Below are 23,080 nucleotides of genomic sequence, written 5' to 3' on the forward strand. Positions count from 1 at the left end.
TTTGCCGCCTTACCATGCTCGTTTCTTCTAATTAAACTGGACTAAACAGTGCTCCATGAGATGTTTAAAGCTTGGGATATTCTTACCCTGTTTTAAACTTCTCCATACCTTTATCCCTAACAAAACCCTGACGTGTTTAGGGAACAGCTGGATTTATAATGAAATTCTTCCCCACCCCCGTTGGCCAGTATCAGTAAAAAAGATTAAATTTTTTCTACTCAATTAAATACTAATTTCTGTTATTCTATCACATACAATGTTTAAATACATTGAAGGTTGTGGATGTAATGTGAAAAAAATTAAGATTCTTTTCTATTTCTATTGTGAATTTCCTGTCAAAGAATGTAGTATGAGTGATTAATCTTATTTTACACATAAACTGAGCCCTCAAATGCTGTAAGGTTCTATATGCTTTGTTATGAAGATATTTATTTTATCATGCAAAAAAAACATGAGTGATGTAGCAGTAAATGTTGTTTGGGTCTCATTTTCAGATCCCTACACGCCTCATGATGAAAGAAAAAAAGAAAGAAAAAAAAAACAAACAAGATGGAATAATGTTGACCTCCCTGCTTTGTAAGTTTATTTAACTACACAGCAAAAAAAACTTTTCACGTGGGTCTTTCTGTTAAATTATCTGTAATGGGCAGAACAGCGTAAGATGAAAAGAATGCTGTTAATCTGAGAAAGCCCTCCAAAAAAGGCCAGCTAAGATGTCGGTAGACTCAACCTATCAGGCACATAAACGGTTCAGACTTTTACCTTAAGGTCGATTCTACAGAGCGCTATTTACAGAAACCTGTGCCATAGTTTATTCCCCCAGGCTGTCTCCCTGATGAACACTTAACAGTAGGAGTGTCCAAATCAATCCCATGCGTATTTCCATTAATAAAACCATGTCTTTCTCTTTTGTTCAAACATGTATACACATGAGAAAAAAAATTAAAAGGGGACCTATTATGAAAATTTCACTTTTTGCACTTCAATTGGGGTCTCTACTGCTTCTAGAAAGAGTCCTAGCACTAAAAAACATTCAGCTGTTTCTTAGCAGTAAGCAAAAAGGTCATCATTACGTCACAATTTGTGGGCACTCCCCGTCACCGAGCAACCCCAGCTGAGCCAAGTATTTCACCAAGCAACCCAATGCAAAGTAAAACTGGAGCTCTGATCATTAAATTGTAGGCTGGAATAATTTTCCAAAATGGTATTTTTTTTAGCTGAAAAACATTTAATATTTGAGTTAATAAACCCTTTATATCGATGTTTATGTATTTTTTTATTGGGGCCCAGAACCCCCCCCCCCCCCCCAACACATTGCTGGTCTGGCCAATGACTTTTTGCTACAACTTTTGAAGTTCATTTAGCTCTTAAGTTAAATATCAGAATTCCCGGTTTTCAGACATCTGGTGCTCAGCAGGAGGATGGAACAAGTGCAGCAGGACCGGAACTGCAAGCGAATGATCCTTATCCTGAGCCAGGTAAGATGCAAAGCAGCTAATGCTAATCAATGCAGCTGAGCATTAAGTGACCAAAGATCTTAAATGAAAGACGGAAACATCTCCTGACTATTTTTTCAATGGGGGGTGGGAGGCACGCCTTGTTCTCAGGTGGAGGGGGTTTATTTTGGTTGGCACACAATGCTGACGAGGGGGCGCTCTTGGTTCTGCTACTTTTAAGGTTAACCTTTTTTTTTTTTTTTACACAATGCTTTCCAAGTTTTTTGTCTTGAGCCCAGTAAAGGGGGGCCCAGAAGTGGGGCTCTGATCAAAGCCATGGACAATACGGACAACTCTCCCTGTGGCACTACGCTTCTTCAGGAGGAGAGAATGCTGCTTGTCAAGACTTTGATGCAATCAACTGGGTTCCCTTATATAGGAAATTTCAGAATCACAAATACTATAACAATACCAGAGGGAAACTTTTTGACCAATCTGTATAATCTGATTGAATTTGACTTTGGAAAGTGCCTTGAGATGACATGTTTCATGAATTGGCGCTATATAAATACAATTGAATTGAATTGAAATTAAGTTAATGACAGGAAAATTAATTCAGAAAATCAACAGAGCTGTTTTTAATATTACATTGAGTGGTATTAGAACACCTGCGACAGACTGGCGACCTGTTCAGGGTGTACCCCGCCTCTCGCCCAGTGAACGCTGGAGATAGGCACCAGCAACCCCCGCGACCCCATGAGGGATAAAGCGGTTTGGAAAATGGATGGATGGATGGATGGTATTAGAACAAATGACAAAAGGTGATATGACAGAAAAGAGGGTGATAGAGGAGGTGCAGCAGTTGAGAGAGAGCGCAGAAAGTAGGGGACCAAAGAGAGACAGATGACCAGGTAACAGACATAAACATAGAAACTGTCCTCGTAAACATTTTTAGTTTTATTCCGCTCTTGTCTAATTACTTTTAGCCGTATTTGTTAAATTGTGTCGTAATTTTTCCCAAACTATAGTGCAGCATCTAAATACATACACCTGTAAAATTTTATAATTTTGGTATGTCATAAAGTACAGTCTACAAATGTAAAAGACTTTGTACTAAATTGGCTTATTGAGCTTCTTAGCTTAACGCATCCACAAGACATTACATGGTGTCATAATTAAAGGGTTCACACACATAAACCTGACAACAGAAGATGGAGAACATGGGCATGCCGTTGCCACGCATGGACTGGGCTGCATCAAACTTGCCAGACCCATGAAGAAAGTTTCTCCAGCATGTGGAGCTGATATTCTTGGGGGCCGTTGTGCAACAAACCACAGGAGAAGTGCAGCTTCCTGCTTCTGTAGATAGAGGAGAAGGGTAGTGACGTCTTCAGCACATGGAACCTAATCATAGATCAGAGAAGGGTATTAAAAACGTACTATGACTACTTGGAGGCTTGTGTAACGCCCAAAGTAAACCCTTTCTTTGCGTGTTAAAAATTTCATGAGGAGAAAGTGATATAATATTACCAACATTACTGTTGGTGAAAGACTGTCCCCATCTGAATAGCAGCGAGATGATAGGAGACAGGATTGTGTCCGCTAACAACACACCAAGAGACCATGAAAAGCTGCTATGTTAAGGTCCTGACCTAACGCAGGAAAACTTGTCACAGCAGCAGTTAAAGACTATGACAAACCCCATCTCTGGCTCATCGGCTCAATCTGTGTACGCGGTTAGCCGAATTAGATCATACCAGCACACAGCTGCAGTAAAATAAGCCAATGTGGTGAGTGCAGCAAGACTGAGGACAAAGCATGTGGAGCACGGGGTAGAGGCACAGCCGTATGGATGAATGTCCTGCAAAAGGACGACAGTGCAATGAATGCAAAAAATTCAATCACTGTGCCAAAGTGTGCAGAACACAAACCACACAACATCAGCAAAAGTTCAACGCAAGAAAGGTGTATGCTTTCCTGAGCAAACCTGACCAAGAACTGTTCAAGAAGAGCTGTTTATTGGCTCTATCACTAAATGGATTGAAAATACATAAAAGGAGCAGGTCAGGTGTAGGCAGTGGTGGGGTTGGGAAAGAAAAGACACCAGTTTAACTTTAAAATATACACACAGGTACACAGCCCAGTATATAGCTGTAGATATGTTCCAAAAGATGCTTGGAAATCTGCAGCTTAAACTCACATCATATGGTGGACAGACACTTACAACAAAAGGGGTCCTGCAGATTATCACGCAGATACAAAGAACTGTCTGTTTCGTTGGATACTGATAATAATCTGTGCTGATGCCTTTCCTGCTCTAGTTGGCATGCAGGCATGTTTAGACTTAAACATAGTCTTACTGATTCACACTGTTGATGTACGACCCAAAGAACATGCAGGCATTTACAGTGGCGGAGCCAGATTTTTTTTTGTAGGGGGCCAGTGGGGGGCATGGCTATCTCTGGGGGGGCCACAGGATATGAGAATGAATTTGCTTTCTCAAACAATTGTAGCACCATAATGGAGGGGTGCCCGGGTTTGAGAACTGAAAAGTTATTGAACCAGATCCAATTAGGAAAACCTAAACAGCCAACTTAGAACATCACAAAAATAAAACAAGCACCCCCTTCAAGTACTACACCAGCCAAAATGATTTCTTAACCGTACCAATGTTTCCCTTTAGCAGGAGGGAAAAACGAAATACAAAATTTTGTTGGCCTAGACTATTAAGTCACATTTACTGCACAATAAAGAGGAAAACATAACTTTACACTCTTCAATAAATTAGTCTCTGCTTAAACCGTGGTAAGCCAACATGCTCACAGTTCCACTCAGTCGAGTTTAATATTCACAAGACCTCAAAGAGGAGGAAAAAAAAAACTTTATCTTTCCATCTTCAGCCCAAACTTCAACTATTATATATTTAAAGTCAATACCTGTCTGTAATATTCTGTATTCTATTACTTATTTAATACATTTCATACATCCCTGTTGTGCCATTACGCATGTTTTTAAGTTATTTAATGTTTAATAAATAACTCTTGGTCTGTTAGGTATTTGTCTGGTGAGTATCAGCCCAAACAGCAGACATCAGGACAATAGTTGAAAGGAATGATTCGAGCACTGGCGATCTTTTCACAGCAAACTCTGCACACATATGGAATAAATAAGTGACAACTTCTCTTCAAGTATAAGAATTTATTAACAGAAATAAATGTACATCATTATCGAAAGTTGTTTACCTGAATTACACATATATTTTAATCAACAAATCCTCTCTACTAGAATAGTGAAACTTAACTAAACTACTAGGCAAAATTAAGATAAAAGGGAAGCTAAGGAACTACATACACACAAAATAACAAAGGGGGAAATAAAATAGACAACTATCGTCATAAGAATAATTCAGTGAATCTTGGGTTCCCTGCACATCTAAAAAGAGAACCAAAGTTCATCTTAAAGAATGTGGAATGAGGTTAAATTAGCTTAACTAATTTAGAACCTCTGAGATGTGTTCAGCCCATACACAATGCAAATCCTGAATTACACAAAACATTACTTGAGGAACAAGCGTTTAAAAAAATTACTAAATAAAAATCAGTAACCTTTAGGTCACTTGACTTTTATTAATGTGATTATTTCTCCAGGAAATAATTAAGACTCAAATTGCTAACTTAGGAAGCTAGGTGGCGCTGTAGCAGATGATCAACTGGAAATGGCATATGGGTGAACATCTTGGCCATGTTTATATTACCCTGATGAATTATTCCTAATGTTACAAAAAACACCATTAAAACAACATTAATATTCCGTATAATTGCTGTACAATGATAACATTAGGTTTAATCAAACCGAAGTTATGTTTACCTAGGGTGTTAATGAATTATTGGAGAACCTGGTAGCGGCTAATGCTAGCGGTGTTCAGCGCTATCTTAAAAAGGATTATGCCATATCTTGTTGTAAATACCAGAAAACACAAACATTAATGTCCTTATGGACAAAACCCTTATGGAAATAAAGTTTGTTATAATCGTAAAAACACTCAAACCACATCAGCAAAGTGTGCTAGAGGGAGCTCAGCCGGTGAGGTTGGTCTAGCCTGGTCAACCCTAAAGTGAAAACACAGTTAAAGTAAACTATTATAACTTTCCATGTTTATTTCTCTGCCTTTGTGTTTGTTCGGTCGACTTTGGACGTTGAGTTGGAAGCAGTAGGACCAGGGTGAAGCTGGTTCGGGGCAGCAAACAAGCGGCTAGCTCACAGGGGGAAACTCCTAGTGAATCCCGGACTGGTATGCACTTTACATGGCTCTCCTGTGGTCTGCGTTTAGGTGTCTTGTGCGGGCTTGCACAGGTTGCGGCAGGCGACTTCAGATCAGCTTTTTCCCATAGCTCAGCCAGCCGCAGGAGACCGCTGCGTGCCGTCTTGACTCAGCTTTCCTACAACAGCTAAGAGAGGTCACAAACCGTTTCCATGGCAGTCGGCTGTTTACGTTCAGTGCTGTTAAAGGGCAGGGATACACTTAGCTTCGATTCTGTCTGCGTGTGTGATGGATCTCCAAACTCCAGTCAGATCCTCAGCAGAGGAAGGTGAGAGGGTCCCCAATGCAGCTTAAAGCAGCGGGCGAAAAAAGAGCTTTTGTCCGTGGCCAGGGGTTTTTATACAGTGGCTCCCTGTTGGGAGAACAGTCCCTTGATGCCTGTAAAGGTCTGACGTTTCATGTTGTTTCTAACTTAGTCCGATTTATCCCCGGCTGAAAGTACAACATCCCCCTCTATTTCCCTCCACTCTGTCTCTCAGTAAGAGAACATAACCTTTAATAAATTCAGTGTGGATTTCAGCCTGGTTCCTGAAGGTAAGGCAAGGCAAATTTATTTGTATAGCACATTGCAGTACAAAGACAATGCAAAGTGCTTCACATGATTAAAATATAGGGAAATAAAAACAGAATAAAACCCAGTTGGAATAAAATGTAGAAAAAACGAAACAAAATAAAACATGGAAAAATGGAAACTTAAAGCAAATATTAAAAACAGTTGGACAACAAACTTGAACGTTTCAGTAAAACAGTTTAACTGGAACAGTCAAAGGCAATCTTAAACAAATGTGTTTTTAATCTTGATTTAAAATAACTCAGGCTTTCAGCACTTTTACATTTTTCTGGAAGTTTTTTCCAGATAAGTGGAGCATAGAAACTGAATGCTGCTTCTCTGTGTTTGGTTCTGGTTCTAGGTATGCAGAGTAGGCTGGAGCCAGAAGACCTTAGTGGTCTGGAGGGTTGATACACTGATAACCAGTCTGTGATGTATTTAGGTGATAAGCCATTCAGTGATTTATAGACTAACAGAAGTCTTTTAAAGTCTCTGAGATACAGGGGGCCAGTGTAAGGACTTTAGAACTGGGGTGATGTGCTCTACTTTCTTGGTCTTAGTGAGGACGCGGGCAGCAGCGTTCTGGATCATCTGCAGTTGTCTCATCACTTTTTAGGCAGACTTGTGAAAACACCGTTGCAGTAATCAATTCGACTAAAAATAAACACATGGATTCGTTTTTTCAGACCCTGCTGAGACATTAGTCCTTTAATCCTGGAAATGTTCCTCAGGTGGTAGAAAGCCGACCTTGTAATTGTCTTTAGATGCTTTTGGAGGTTCAGGTCTGAGTCCATCACTACACCCAGATTTCAGGCTTGATCAGTGATTTTTAGCTGAAGCGACTGAAGCTGTGTGCTAACTTTTGATCTCTCCTCTATTGGTCCAAAAATTATTACTTCAGTTTTGTTTTTATTCAATTGAAGAAAATTTTGGCACATCCATGCATTTATTTCTTCTAGGCATTTACTCAGTGCCTCAACTGGTTCATAGTCACCTGGTGACATGGTGATGTAGAGCTGTGTGTCGTCTGCATAGTTATGGTAGCTGATGTTTTTTTTATGATCTGAGCAAGAGGGAGCATGTAGATACTGAATAGGAGGGGACCCAAGATGGACCCTTGGGGAACCCCACATGTGTTTTTGTCATGTCTGATATAAAGTTACCTACTGACACAAAAAAGTCCCTGTCTTTTAAGGAGGATTTAAACCAGTCGAGTACTGTGCCAGAAAGGCCGACCCAGTTTTCCAAGCGTTCTACCAGAATAGATTGATTGACAGCATCGAATGCTGTACTGAGCTCCAATAATACCAGCACTATGGTTCTTCCACAGTCTGCATTTGTATGGATATCATTAAACACCTTGACAAGGGCAGTCTCTGTACTATGGTGAGCATGGAAACTGATAAAAGGAAGGTTTGAGATGGGCCTGTAGTTCTGCACAAGTAGTTTGTCCAAATTGTTCTTTTTCAGCAGTGGTTTGATAATTGCTGTTTTTAGGAACTGGGGGAAAACACCTGACAGAAGGGACGTGTTTATTATCTGAGTCAAATCAGATGTTATGACAGGCAAGACTTTCTTAAAGAAAGCTGTGGGTAGAACATTGAGGCAGCAGGAGGAGGAACTTAGCTGGTGAACGATTTCCTCTAAGCTTTTGTAGTTTAATTGGCTGAATTGGGAGATTTTGTCAAGATAAGTTCTAGTTAGTGACAGCTTTGGTTCTGAACTTGATATGGATGTGCAGACTGATCCTCTAATCTTTAGGATTTTCTCAATAAAGAAGTTAGCAAATTCACCGCACGCCTTGGTGGAATGGAGTTCCGAAACCACAGACACAGGGGGATTTGTTAACTTGTTGACCGTGGCAAATAAAGCACAAGTATTATTAATGTTTTTGTTGATAATCTCAGAGAGGAAAGATTCCTTTGCATTTTTAAGTTTTAAGTTATATCTGTAAAGTCTCTCTTTATAGATGTCATAGTGAACCTGGAGTGTATTTCGACACTCTCTTTTTTCACTTCTAACTGCTGGAGCACTTCTCCATGGAGATTTTTTCTTCCCAGAAACAATTTTCACTTTAAATTGGAGCAATGCAGTCAATGATATCTGAGACTTTAGACTGAAAGTAATCTACCAGTTCATCTAGTGAGTTGCAGCATAAGGTTGAAGTAGTTGAAATTGAAGTTTGGATAAAAATTTGCATGGCATTGTCCTTAAAGATGCGTTTTCTTATGATGTCCCTTTGGCTGAATGAGGCCTTAGGAGGCCTGTAAACATTCAAGAACAGGGCTTTACCTGGAGAGCCAAATATTCAAGAGTCGAATTCTTCCCCAAAACACCTTCTTACACTTTAGTGAATAACAAAGCAATGCTGCCACTCCTCCACCTTTCCTTTTTCTTTCTGCTTTCACAATAAAAATTGTAGTTTGGAGGAGTCGACTCTATCAGAAAAGGTGCGTAATGAAATTAATTTAACCATGTTTCTGTTAAAAACATAACGTCAAGAGTTTGTACTTGTATAGCGCTTTAACTAGTCTGACGACCTCCAAAGCGCTTCATTGGGCAAACTGTAGATCACAGCCTCCACTCAAGGGGCTGTTTTGGATTTTTTTATTTTTATTTCTACTGCCCTTTTCCTGACTTTACAGCTCTGTGCTGACCGCACTGCGCTGAGGCCACAGTTCACAGCATCAACGCTGGCGTCCCTGGGTCCACTGAAATTCATTGTTTGCATAACTGATCGTTAATTTGCCCCTGATCACGTCTTTACATAGGGCACTCCATACACATTGTTCACTTAAATCATGAACGTACCTTTATGCTTTTGTGTTTCAAAAAGTGTATTAAGTCCTTATTGCTCAAATCTTAATTTTGTTATTAATCAGATGTTAGGGGGTGTCGAGTGCCCCCAACCCCCCGCCCCCCTCTAGCTCCGCCCTCGACATTTATAAGGTATTTGCTGATGGGTTTGTTGGGATCGGACAACTCCCAGGAGAATGCCACTCTCAACTCAAACCATCAGCAGCCCTGTCGAGGAAGTTTAGAGTACGCATGGACCCACATGCACTTGACCAATGTTTCCCAACCCTGGACCTCATTTTACAAGTTTAGTTAGAAAAATATAACACAAAATTCCTTGGAAATATTTCAATAGTAGCACCACAAAATCAGTGATTTTGATTGCAAAAAATAACAATCGTGAAATCCTGAACAGACTGATTTATACACAACACACAGTGTAATTTCAGCTTGTTGCCAGAGGGGGCAAACTTGTTCAAAAACTCTGGAGTTTAAAAATGTGTGCTCGGTGCTCCTTTAATCGTTATAAAAACGAGTTGCTTTCAGACACACCACAGAACAGAAGTTAAAAGGGGAAAATTAATGAGGATTTCAGACCAAAGCATTACAGTTCCACTTTATATAGACCACAAAGAAATTGTCTCAATGTGAAAAAGAAGAACTAAAAAAAACGTTATATGTTCCCTTTAAATCCATACACAAAATACAAAAGTTTTTTCTCTTTATGTTTTACTAAATTTAAAACATACACTGCAAAAATACTTTTTTTATTTATTTATTTATTTATTTATTTTTTTACTTTTTTTTTGGTTGCTGAACACTGAACAACGTAAAACCAGGAGGCTGCCGCTAAAGTTAATTGGCTGTAAAAGTTAAAACAGCCTAAGTGGCCCGGAGCCGTAATTAAAACGCGGTTGTTGCCGCTGTAGGCTGTTCCTCCCTCAAACAGGATTTACCTCCACGCGTAAACAGTGGTGGGTGTAGCCTGTCAGGGCAGTAGACAAGTCCAACGTTCAGTTTCCTCATTAAGAGTTTAGCTGAAGGAGTAATGCTGTTTAACCTCAGCGCCGCGCACAGCACACAGCGCTTCCTCGACAACTTTTTTGGTTTGCTTTCGGCTTTACCGCTTTCTGCTCCCCGATGACTTCTTCTGTGTCGGCCTGGATTTGGAGTGAGAGCTTCTGGCTTCCCGAAAATGTGTCGTGGGCAGACCTCGAGCACCCTCCAGCTGGAGTGGAGTACCCCAGGCTGCAGCATATGCTCTACCATGCCTTCCCTTTGGCGGTGGGGGTTTCGCTGCTCCGGCTGCTGTTTGAAAGGTGAGCTTCTCGGCTTGTTTTACTGTTTCGGCTCTGTTTGTTTTCTTATAATAGGTCTCTCTTCCTTTTTTTTTTTTTCTTTTTTTTTTTTTTGCTCGCGCTTTGCTCTGTTCGAGAGCCCCGCGGCTCTGTTACAGCTTACGTAGAAACTTTAGAGGACCAAAATAAAACAAAATGGAAACTGTAGCCGCAAAAAAAAAAAAAAAAAAGTTGCTGCTTTCTGGAATGTGCACCCATGAGTCATATTTTCTGGACAGTGAAAAAACTTCTTGTAGACATGTTGTCTTCTCCATTTTGTGTGAGAAGACAACATGTCAAAGTGTTCAAAAAAAAAAAAAAAAAAAAAAGATACAAGTAATGAATTAGTAAACATCCTTTTCAAGCATTCCTGTGAGATGACACAAAAATGATTTCACATGGCTCAGATGTTGCCTGAAACGTGGCTGTGCTGAAAGCAAAGCAAGCCAAAGGTTAGAAGAGGCCCTAAGAGCAATTTTATTTTTTAGGCTCCACATTTTGGTAGATTCTGGCACAAGATGGATAGAAAGGGGAAATCATACGTTTTTGGTTCCAAATAACTGCAGCAAAAGATAAATGACTTGTAGATCCACTTACAAAGCAAGCAATGAAATGCAAAACCATAAAGTTAAGCTTTAGAAGTGATTAGAGAATAGCTTAGTTTTAAAAAACATGACTCTGTTATGATAACCTACACATTTTTTAATGTTTTAAATGATCATTTTCAGGCCCTTTAATGGTCACCTGATTTTGTACTGTACTCTAATTAAAAACAACTGGTCTGCATGGGGATTGGCTCTGCATTTGACTGCAGGCTACTTGTAGGAACTGGATTGATTTGAGCTGAATCTGGATCGCGTGTCAGCTCTATTGTCTATCAATGTTGAATGTCAGTGGCGTAGGAAAACGCAGTGCTTTAGGTAAATAACGCTTCATCGGCTTTGTGCGCACTTTAAGAACGTAGCGTGCAACATACGATCAGCAGCTCACCCATGTTGTTTTTGAATGGGGTTGTTTTTGAAATTCTCCAGCGATGTTTTTTTGTGTCACAGCATTAATATCCCACCTGTACGCCACACGCATGCCAGCGCTACCACATTCACACAGCTAGTGCTTAAATACTGCCACAATGACCTAATTTTGACATTTTAATCGCATGCATCCCCAGTATTGGCGCTCTTGTCGACTCAGCACTGGCAGAGAGTTACCTCAGGATGCAGGAGGCTTGAAACTGAAGCCTGGGGGGGGTTACTCAATTTTGATAACCAGATGGTCAGTAAGTCCTTCACTAATTCTGCTTCATTTTCACACGCTTAGACATACAAATGATCTTTTCTTCGGCGTGCAAAGAGGCATAGCAACGCAGGAAGCGGCGTAACAGCAGCCCGAGGACATTGGCGACCGAAATATTTGTAAACCTGTTCTATAAAAGCACAATTCGGCCGCGCAGGATTGCTGGCGTTCCTAAGCACTTGCAAAGTTCTCCTTTTGCCTCAGGCCATCCCAGGCTGGAAGTGCAACGTTGAGATGACATTTGTTTAAAACCACAAAATGACATAATCGTACATAGACACAAATCGAAGCTGGTTACAATTTGGGGGGAAAAAAAGACGTGGATTGTGCAAATGCAGCATTTTCTAGCTTGTGCAGCTGTAAAAGTCAGAAATTGAATGTGAAAAGCAAAGATCAGTGCCTCATTCGGCGACGACTTTTGAAAGTATTCCAGATTAACTAGATGTACCTCACTGACATGTCATAATGTTCTGGGTTTCATCCCGACCAGCGACTAGCTCAACCAGATGATCCTGTGACACGCATTAGTATTCTGGCTGGAGTCTTTTCTCGCAGTTTCCTATACTCTCACATGACAAGACATCACACTCTGTGTAGACTATAGGTGCTACATTCTCCAGGCTGTTTAACGAGTCCCTGTGTCTCTCCCTTTTTTTTTTTTTTTTTTTTTTTTTAAAAGCCTTTATCTCGATTTGTCCCTCTCTCCTAGACGAATGCAGCCATTCCTGTCTAACTTGTGTTTCTGAGAAAGCTGTAACGTAAAGTACCGCGGGATTAAACCTCTCTCTTTGGCTGAATGTCTCCTTTTAATACCAAACACGTGTGTCCCCACCCTCTGGTTTTTTTGCCCCTCTCTCTGTGTGTACGCAGGCTGGTGGCCAAACCCTGTGCCCACATACTTCAGATTCAGGGGGGAGTGCCCCGGCGAGCTGAGCCCAACGCTGTCCTGGAGAGGCTCTATCAGTCCAACACGGTATATAAGGGCTGTGTTTGTTCTGTTGTTTCTGTACACTCTGCAGCGCAGTGTTATTGCGGCGGCACATGGGGCCACAGGCCAAATTATATGTTCAGTAAACACCTCTCGTGGTATGAAATACCGCCGCGGTTTCACAAGCAGACACTTCGGAGGAAAAGCCGCGTCACTGTGCAATTGTCGTCCTTAGTGTCCAGATGCGAGACAACTGGAGGGGCTCTCCAAGCAGCTGGACTGGGAGGAACGGAAAATCCAGAGATGGTTTCGCATCCGCCGGAACCAGGACAGGCCCAGCGTAAAGAAGAAGTTCTGTGAGAGCATGTAGGTGTGAAGAAAGACTGCGACATTAGCAGCGTGGAAATATACAGTACCTTGCACTTCTATTGTAAATGTCTAAACAGCCTTAAAATATATTAATCTTCCATTGTAGTTAGTGTTGCACCGGTACCAGTATCGGACGGGGCCCCGATCCAGCACTGAAATGGTGGCATCTGTATCGGCGAGTACCAACAAATAGGGCACCGATACCATTTAGATGTTTGTATGTCACTTGAACGCAGCCTTCTCTCTCCCGACTCCTGTTATACATGTTATATAAGTTCATGAAAGTTGCACTATTTTGGCATTTGAGAGCCAAAACTCCAGGTTTAAAAGAAGTATGCAGTTCTTCATATATACACACACACACACACACACACATCAATTTCAAACAGATGGTATCAGTATCGGCCAATACTGCACAGCCAGGTATGGGTATCGGGGCCATAAAATGGCATCGGCGCAACACTAATTGTAATATCTCTGTCTAAAAAAGAGGAGGGGAACAAATCTAACTTTAAATTAGTACATTTATTAAAGGGGTAAGTAATAATTCATTGGTCTTAACTAGATGGACCCTTATTGCCCCCCCTGTGGTTTTTACTTTTTCTAACCCATCTTTTGCTAACAGGCAGCACTCATTCCTCTGCTACAATATTTCACAAGGTTGGGTCATACATGGCGCTCCCTTCAGATATTTTGACTCCCCTCTAAACTACTTCTCTGTTCGGCTCACAATTTCTGTGTTTGTTTGGCCACATTAGTGGATTACTGTCCACCTGAAAGACAGCAATAATGACCTATTTTCAGTTTTTCAAGCAGATGCCACCATTTAGTTGTTAAAAATCATCTTGCTACTTCAAAGAGTCCATGACGTCAGGCTCTGTAACAAGGGTCCTGGGCATAATGGGAGTAGCCCACAGCATCACAGATCGAACACCATGCTTTAAAGTGAGCAGGGGATCTTTATGATATTATTTGCATAATATCATAAAAACTGCATATTATATATTTGTGCAGGCTTCTGGATCAGTGGGTTTCTGATTCACCGACGTTTCCTAATGATGCTTGTTTCTCTTTTAATCTACTTTCTCTCTGAGTGCGACGTAAAAGGTTCAAACTCGAAGATCTAACATTCTTTAGCAATTAGTGGATAGATATTTAGTAGTGATGTTTAAAGCAGCACTGTGTAACCTTTAGCCACTAGTGGTGCTAGACCTGTAACTTCCAGGTTTAGTACCCCGGAAGGCCAAAGGCAACACTGCGCTGTCGTGAAATTAAACGGTCTCCTTTCATTTTCTGGATCTGATAGCAGGCCAGTTTGGACCAGCAGATTGTGAAGTCATAAAGTTACTTGTAAAGGCAAGGCCAACCAAAAATATATCTGATTACGTATGTGTCATATTTGTTTGTTGTTACTCAGAGTGCCGTAACCTTAAGGTCATGTGATCAAGAGCGGCGCTCTAGGTCACATGACCCATTCAGCGATGGAGCTGACCTCCTCAAGTTACATAGGCGAGATTTTCCATACATACATTTTACATATTTTCTTATTGCAGTGTTTTCCTTTCTTTTTTTTTTTTGTTACTGACTGCAGGTGGAGATTCACCTTTTACCTGGGGGTTTTTATCTATGCCATTCGCCATTTGTGGGTGGTAAGTTCAGCTACGACAGCTTCTTCCAAACAACCTTATTGCGATGTTATCACGTTAAAATCGCAAACCAGCGTACACACCGGCACACTGTAGAGCATATTGGTGAGGAGGAAGCAAAATACCACATGCTTTTAAACATATGACATTATAAATACAAACCTGAGATGTGTGGCATGCAGGAACCACAATAAATAAACTGCAAGCCTACCAAAAACATGGCCGACTGACATGCCAGGCAAAGAGAGCATTAATGTGAGATACAGCCAAGCCAAGATGCAGATATCCACAACTCGGGTGGGAGAAACTAAAGGGCAGGACCCCTGGGATGGAGAGACGGTAGAAGTGGTAATGAAAGGACATATCCCCTTTTCCACAGTAACCACAGCTGCTTGACCAATCACAAAATGGTGTTGGACACTACAAGGTAAAAAAGTTCCTACGGCCTCATAACTGGCACTAATAGGAAAAAAAGACGTCCATCGTCTCCAAGCCCTGGCTGAGAGAATAGATTTCTGTTTCCTGGCCGACTTTGTAATGACTTTTAGTTGTGCACGCCACACATTTTGTAGAAGTCCCTTTTGTAGTCTTTGCTATAAGTCTTGTATTAGACTCAGCAAACATGGGGGGGGGGGGGGGATGCATTCAACTAACACTTGAATGCAAATCCACATTGATGCACGGTGATGGCTACATTACGCTAACCTGACTCCGCCAGATAGATTTGCTCCGCATATCCATCTGGAAACCTTCCGTTAAAGTAATTTTGGGAAGGGGCGAAAATACTGGTTAGCTGATTGGCCTATGTTGGTGATAGATGGGCCAAATAAACCAATCAGATCAACGAAGCACATGACGTACTAACAGAGCGACGACGAAAACACAACCACAAGCCAAGCTACTCTTGCTGCTGCAGGTAAAGGCTCGTTAGCTCAGCAAAGAAATACTCTGTAATTCCGATAAAACTTGCTCGATAGCCACGCTAACGCTAGTTTCATCGGCTGAAGCCGCCATGTTCTTTAGACTGAACTGTCGCGCTTCTCGTTGCGTCACACTTCAACCCGCCTCAAAGCCAACGCTGATTGGACGTTCGTTTGGTGAACTGCTCCAAATTTTCTTTAACGGAAAGTAGCCAGACTGATCTGCGAGTGAAACCTTGAAAGCTTGCGAGATCAGGATGGTCTCACGAGGCTAACATTACGCTATGGGAATGCTTTTGTTTGGCAGGGACTGATAAATTGACTAAAGTCAGAGGGAAGGTGTGTGTAGCTAAATACAGGATAATACTGGGAGAAGATCTCTTACAGGCTGCAAAACCTTTGGCATTGGGGCTGAGGTTCACGTTCAGCAGGACGATGAAGCTACAGCCAGATTTGCACTATAAGGGCTTAGAGCGAAACGTTTTCATGTGTTGAAATGGCACAATGAGATTTTAGACTTGAATCAAGATAGGAATGTGTGGCAGGGCTTAACTGATGTTCGAAAATGCTCTCCCACCAATCCCAATAAGCTTTAAAAAGAATGTGGAAAGATTTCTTTTTCTAGCAAAGTTAGTCAAAGTATACCCCAAAAGGCTTGCTGCAGCAATATGTGGCTCTGGAAAGTATGGACCCGGGGAGGTAAATACAAGCGCACTGTATAGATTTGTTTTGTGTTGCTCTATCGCATACAATCCCAATAAAATACACGCAACCGGTATGCTTGTGCTAATTCTCAGTTATCCGGGTCATCGCAACAGCAAGCAGGCTTCATTTCGGAGGCAACCAGACTTTCGCTCAGGTTTTCTGAAAACATTTCGACACTCTTCCAGAAGTCTTTGTCAGTTTTGGCGGTTCACACTTGAGCAACCTGTAGGTCGAGCGCTGCTGTTTTTAAGCTCGCGGAGGCCCATCCGTCTCGGCACATTCCTACTCAGATGCAAATCAACGACCCACCCGTCCCTGTCCTGGGTCGTTGGAGGCTCTTGCATGATACAACTTGCAGTTGTACCACAGGCAAAAGGAAAACGTACATGTATAAATACTTTTGGAAGTTCTTGTATATTGTATGTTTTTGTAGAAAAAACAAAGGATGCCCTCAGTTGTGTCCTAAGTTAGTCTTGTGAAGCAATATCAACATTTAGCATCATAATGTATGTTTGGATCCTCCATATCCTTTAATTGTTTGTATTTAATCTTCCTCTGTCAGTCACCTTGGATGTGGGATACCAGGCAATGTTGGTACAACTACCCATTTCAGGTGAGATGTTTTATTTTCAACTAACTGCTTAAGTGTCACATTTTGTACACTTTTTTTTTTTTTTTTTTTTTCTCACGGTGTTACTTTAAGCAGTCCAGCACCATGTTGTTTCTAGGTTATCATGGTTGCATATTTACTAAAGTTTTGTTTTCTTTCCTTCACAAAGCCTCTAAGTCCTGGACAATACAATTACTATGTTGCTGAGCTGGCTTTCTATTGGTCTCTGATGGTGTCCCAGTTCACAGACATTAAACGGAAGGTGAGTCAAGAACCAACGTTGATGGACTCTTTTAATTTCTCATACTGTAACTAAAGGTGTTTTTTTTTTTATACTTTGCTTACTTATCATCATTTATATCGTTTGTATCCGTGTCACAATGTCAAATGCTACCAGTATTTGGTCCCGGTTCTTGTACAAGGGATTTGTACAGATTTTTATTTAAGCTGTTCTGTATTTTCAAATGCCGCCCTTTAGAGGAGAAACAGTCCCACAGTATTAAAGAACCTCCACCATACTGAACAGTGGCCATGATGGGATTTTCCTCATATCCATCCTTTTTATTTTCTGTCAAATCCCCTGGAGTGATTGTTACTGAAAACCTTCCTGTTCGTCTTACGGGGACAAAGCACACAGATGTAGTTAAAGTACCTGTACAGCTCAGCTTCCTACACATGTCTGTTTGTGATGGTGGGACAGAAAATGTGTTTTTTTTTCTTCCTCGGATAACTTGGCTGAGTTGTACATTAGCAAGGGCTTTCATGAGCAGAAGCATGTGGCCCTGGACTTTGGAGGCCCCAGGAAACTGAAAATACTGAGTGCATATTAGATGAATTATGTCAATTTGTTGGATCTTTGTGTACATAACCAATACACAAAAATCCTACTGATTTTTTGCCCGTCAAGTGTAACGAAGGCATGTTTAATTGCATGCTTCCTGCTTTTTTTTTGTTTATTGAAGCAACTGTTACATCACATCACCACATAAATACCTGAGAGCTGTTTCACAATAGCAGGGTTTACAAATCTAGGATAAGCGATAAAGCTAGGCTTGACCCAGTGTGATCAGTGCATCCTGGCTTTGTCCGTGTCATGAAGGCCAAACCAGGCTCAGGAGGCGCGACTATGTCAAGCCAAGTTTAAGTAATTGCGACAAATGCGCATCTCCAGCTTTCTTTAAGAGACTGAGGTCGATCACAGATTCCCTGATGATTCCCTGAGTTGTGTGCGCCATACTTCATACCGAGCGAGCAACATCTTTTGATGGAGGCTTATGAGGAATCGAAGCACATCACACTCAAGAATGGAAAGAGTGCCGCGAACATGAATGAAGACATGTGATTTTTGGAGCTGGGATTTTTGTGATTTTTGGAGCTACTTGTATAACAAGGGGTTATATAACAAGGGTTACACAATTTTCTTTCACCTTTCAGGTTCTGTGACTTTAGAGGGCGCCGTTTCTATAAAGTCCTCAATAACTCCTGAAAGAAAAACAGTAGCAGGGATTGTAAAGAATTAACCACATCCAGTTGCGGTTCTCCCAGGTTCTTTACCCCGTAAAAGTGGCCTGCATTATTGTAGATTAAATTTTTTTAAGGAGACAGCCTTTGCAAAACAATGTCCACCTTTTTATATCAGATTTTAATAGTGGCATTAATGATTATTACAAACATTGTTTGCGTTTAAAAGCATTAAGCATAGAATCCAAAACAAATTGAAAGAAGTTAATGTAGGATAAGTGATATACTGATATACAATGATGTTACCTATTCATGATAAGTTATATTTAACAATATGAAAACATTCTTTCCCTTAACAGTTGTTAAGTCACTGGGCCTTTCATACTTTGTATAGTTTTCTTCCTATTGGTCCTATGAGATTGCATAGAGTCTGTGCTCCTGATGGGCAATTGTTGTGTAGGAGTCAGCGAAACATCGCCCAGTAGAGTCACAGAATCTGATAGGTCGCAGAAAATGGTGTAAAGGTACCTTTACACCGAACGTGAAGCAGGCGAATAGAGTGAGGGATTTACATGTTGTCCCCATGTAAAGGTGCGCTCAGGAGCGGTTTAAAGGTTCGCAATGCAAACGATACTTTTCTAATACAAACGGCACAAATTGGGGGGGGGGGAGTAGAGTGAAGCCAACGCCGACGCCATTGTTCACATTTCCTTCTTTATCGGCCATTTGTCTAATCTCCTAAACACATGCAATATTCTATTAAGGGCCTCTGTCAAATTTAAAAACGGCAGTCTTCAAAAACGCAATCGAAATGCAACAATGCCCACATGGATAATTATAGAGTTAATAATGGTATAGGCTTCCATCATGTTATTAAAATAATAGTAATTGACTGAGTGATCACTGACTGAATAAATGGGAATTAACTAAGTCTGGCTGTTAGCCTGGTCCGCAGCAAATAGGCTAGCTGCACAGAATGAATCTGTTTTTTTGTGCTTCTGCTCGTGTGAAACTGAGTCGTGGATTAATTCAGCCAGGATATCTGGAAAATCTTGGTTTAAATCTTGGTTTAATTTGCTATTCTAAACGTCCCTCTGGTATGTGTTACTGTAGCGTTTTGGATGCTTTTGTTGTAAAAACATTCCTAGAATTTTGGCCGTATTTATAAGGAAGTCTTTAAGAGAGACATTTTGGGGAAAAACTTCTAAGTGGGCAAGCTCTAAAAACTTAAAATATTATGTGTATCAAACTATAATTTATGTTGTTCTTTGCATAAAAGCTAGTGGTGAGGGTAGGACGCCAAAACCAATTTTAGCCTAGCAGCCCACATCCTACATCAGGCCCTTGGTGATTGGCAGCATTTCTCCAGTGGTAGAATATTTTATGTAGACATTAGCAGCTGCAGGGGTTGCCAACAGATAAGGTGATTTGATGTTTATTACCTTTTTTAGACATAATTTTTGTGCATCAGACTGTGTTGTAATCTATCACCAGCTTTATTTTAGGTTCCTTCAAATATCTGACATTTTTATTTACACATGAAAAATGAAATAGGCTATATATAAATTTAAGATGACTCTAAGACAAAGATGGATACATGTGTGTTCACCTACCTAACATCCTAGCCAACAGTCAGAGAAAAGTTTTATTTCCTGAAAAATATATTGTGAACATTTTGAACAAGTGGTGGAGTGCAATTCCCTCTGCAACCACCAGGAGGGGCTGCAGCATCAGAGAGAACAAAGGTGTTTGAGAAAATATCTTTTGGAGAATGATCTAGAGATTTTAGGGATAATGCTTAAAATATGAACAATCCTCAAGCTTCTTAGTATAATAAAAATAAAATAAGAATGTACGTCCTGTGCACAAGACATTGCTCTAAAGTCTGCTAGTAGGACCGGTACAGGAGATTTTCCAAACAAGTAAAAACACAGCATCAAATTGCATTAACTTTTAATCAGTTATATTCTCCAACAGTTTTATTTCCTTTATGGATTGAAAAAGTCTTAGTTGTATAAGTGCTGACTCATACAGCCTCATAACCCAGCCTGTTGTTATAGCAATATTCAGAAGTGAATATCGTGAATTTTCTTATTGGTCCCTGTATTCTAATCTCTTGCTCTGTAATTTTGCCTCATTGTGTCCATGGCAGGATTTCATGATCATGCTTGTCCACCACCTGGCCACCATATTCCTCATCACGATCTCTTATGGCAACAACATGCTCAGAGCTGGCACTTTGGTCATGTGTGTGCACGACGCGTCGGATATCTTCCTCGAGGTAAATAAATGCACCGTCAGCTGCAATGCAAGTTTGCTGTTGACTCAGAAAGAAAGACTTTGAGTTGTGTTATTAATTCCCGAGAGCTGTGAATTGTTTTTTTATTTATTTTTTTCTTATTTCTCAAAGGCCGCCAAGTTGGCCAACTATGCCAAGTACCAAAGGCTCTGCGACACCATGTTTGTGGTGTTCAGCATAATCTTTTTCTTCACTCGACTCGTCATCTTTCCTTTCTGGTGAGAGTTTATCAAGACACGTAGAAAATAAAAACTTTAAAAAAATAAAATTTAAAAAAAACATTAAATGCATTTCCTAAATACTTGGTGTGTTTTCCTTGTAGGGTTGTTCACAGCGTGCTGGTTGAAAGCTGGCAGATTATTGGGCCGTATCAGGCCTGGTGGCTGATAAACGGGTTACTGCTGGTACTGCAGGCTCTTCACATTATCTGGTTCTACCTCATCGCTCGCATTGCTGTCAAAGCCATCTTCAAGGGAAAGGTTTGTCTCCAGCCTCACACAGCAGCTGCAGTGAATTGCAAAAGTTCAATTCTCCTTGCAGTTTTTTTCACAAGCCATCACTTTACAGCCACACACATCGGCACATTTCATTTGACAAACTAACACTAAGTAGTAGTAGTGGGGAGAAAAGGCAAAACAGATTCATGCTTTTTACATATGTAACTTTGAAGTGTTTTGTGCATCGTTTGAAGTCTTCGATTAAACGTCTTTCTCTGCAGTCACAGCTGTAAATCTTTTGGGGCATGTCTCTGCCGTCTTTGCACATCTTGACGGAAATATCTGCCCGTTACTTTATTTGAAAATAGTCCAAACTCAGTCTTTGATGGAGAATGATTTTTATCTGAGCCATTTGATTTCTAGCTCTGGCTGTAGGTTTAGGGCAGTTGTCCTAATAGAAGGTGAACCTCAGCCCAAGTCTCAGGTCTTTTGGTGCCTGTGACAGGTTTTCGTCCAGGTTTGTCCTGTATTTAGCATCATCTCTGTATCCCCACAGCATGACGCTGCCACTGCCGTGTTGCACCATGGGGATGATTCAAAGGGATGACAGTGCCTCATGTAACACTATATATATATATATATATATATATATATATATATATATATATATATATATATATATATATATATATATATATATATATATATATATATATATATATATATACACACACAAGGACTCAAAATAAGTTTCTGACCAGAGCATCTTCTTCTCTGTGTTTGCTTTGTATCTTACACGCCTTTCGGCTTTTTGGTCTTATGTCTCTTACCGAAAGGCCAGATTTGTGGAGCGCATAATAGCTGTCTTATAAACAGATTCTCTTATGTAAACTGTGGATCTCTGCAGCTGCTCCAGAGCTACCAGGGGCCTCTTGGCCTCCTCTCAGATGTTTAGATAGATAGATATCTTTATTGTCATTTTGTATGCACAGAAAGAAATTTCGTTTGCATACAGCTTGAAAAGAATCACTCTAGAAATCTTTGTTCTTCTTGTCTAAGTTGATAGCCAAGTGTTGGAATATTGGTGCCATACTTTCTCCATTTGCAGATTAATTTATAGTAAGTTTACATTAGGTTGACATCCATTTTCTTTAGGGGTATAAAGTTTGGTAGAGGTAGAGTGAAAGGTTTTCACCGAGTGTTTATCACTTGCCAACCCCTGTATCAATATTGTGGCATGAATATAGGCGTCTCACGCTTTTTAAACATTAAAGCGTCTTGTTTCTGTTGTTTGCAGGTGTCAAAAGACGATCGCAGCGACATAGAGACCAGCACGGATGAGGACATTTCCTCCAATGGCAGTAAAAACTCGTGTCAAACCTCCAAACTGAGGGACAGTAGTAATACAAATGTCCTTAATGGAGAAACTCATGACCACTGAGAGGAGAGGAGGGGGGGGGGGGGGAGCGGGGGCCCTTTATTCCAGTCATATTTTTTCAACTATAAATGAGTGAGACTCACTCTACACTTTAATACAGTGAACTTTGATTTCTCTTCCTAAGACGTGTGCCAAGATGTCAAATTCCATGGTTAGTACAAAGCCTCGGGGCCCCTGAAATGTTTACATCTGCGGTTTTTCTCACAAATACAAAAATATGTTTGAGAATGGCAGCGACTGAAGAACTGCTTACAATGCTTTATGCATGTAAATAGATTTTCTTATTGCCAACGGTTTATGTATTTAACTGATGTGAAACAAATCACTGCTTGTAATGTATTTGTTATATTGTAGCTAAATACGCTCATGTGCTTTTGACTTCAATTGTCAAACATACCAAAGTTTTCTTGATAAAAAGATAAATGCAATAATCCAGTGGTTCTAGTATTGCATCTTTTATGTAGTGGATGACGGTTTTGACAGCTTTGAGGTTTAAACTAAAACAGGTCTAGGTATTCAGTTTCCCTAATTTTC

At 40.5% G+C, this 23,080-nt stretch overlaps 1 protein-coding gene across 1 annotated transcript; it reads left to right on the forward strand.

The window, feature by feature from the left end:
• The first annotated feature begins 10,007 nt into the window (after positions 1-10,007).
• Positions 10,008-22,981, forward strand: LOC105927194 (ceramide synthase 5). The gene is made up of 10 exons (XM_012863842.3): positions 10,008-10,422; positions 12,604-12,706; positions 12,897-13,027; positions 14,622-14,679; positions 16,864-16,914; positions 17,081-17,173; positions 20,525-20,653; positions 20,783-20,889; positions 20,994-21,150; positions 22,406-22,981. The coding sequence occupies exons 1-10, from the start codon at positions 10,244-10,246 to the stop codon at positions 22,547-22,549; spliced, it is 1,152 nt and encodes a 383-aa protein (XP_012719296.2). The 5' UTR covers positions 10,008-10,243; the 3' UTR covers positions 22,550-22,981.
• The last annotated feature ends 99 nt before the right edge of the window (positions 22,982-23,080 follow it).

The sequence above is a fragment of the Fundulus heteroclitus genome, chromosome 1 (assembly GCF_011125445.2).
Source record: "Fundulus heteroclitus isolate FHET01 chromosome 1, MU-UCD_Fhet_4.1, whole genome shotgun sequence".
NCBI lineage: Eukaryota > Metazoa > Chordata > Actinopteri > Cyprinodontiformes > Fundulidae > Fundulus > Fundulus heteroclitus.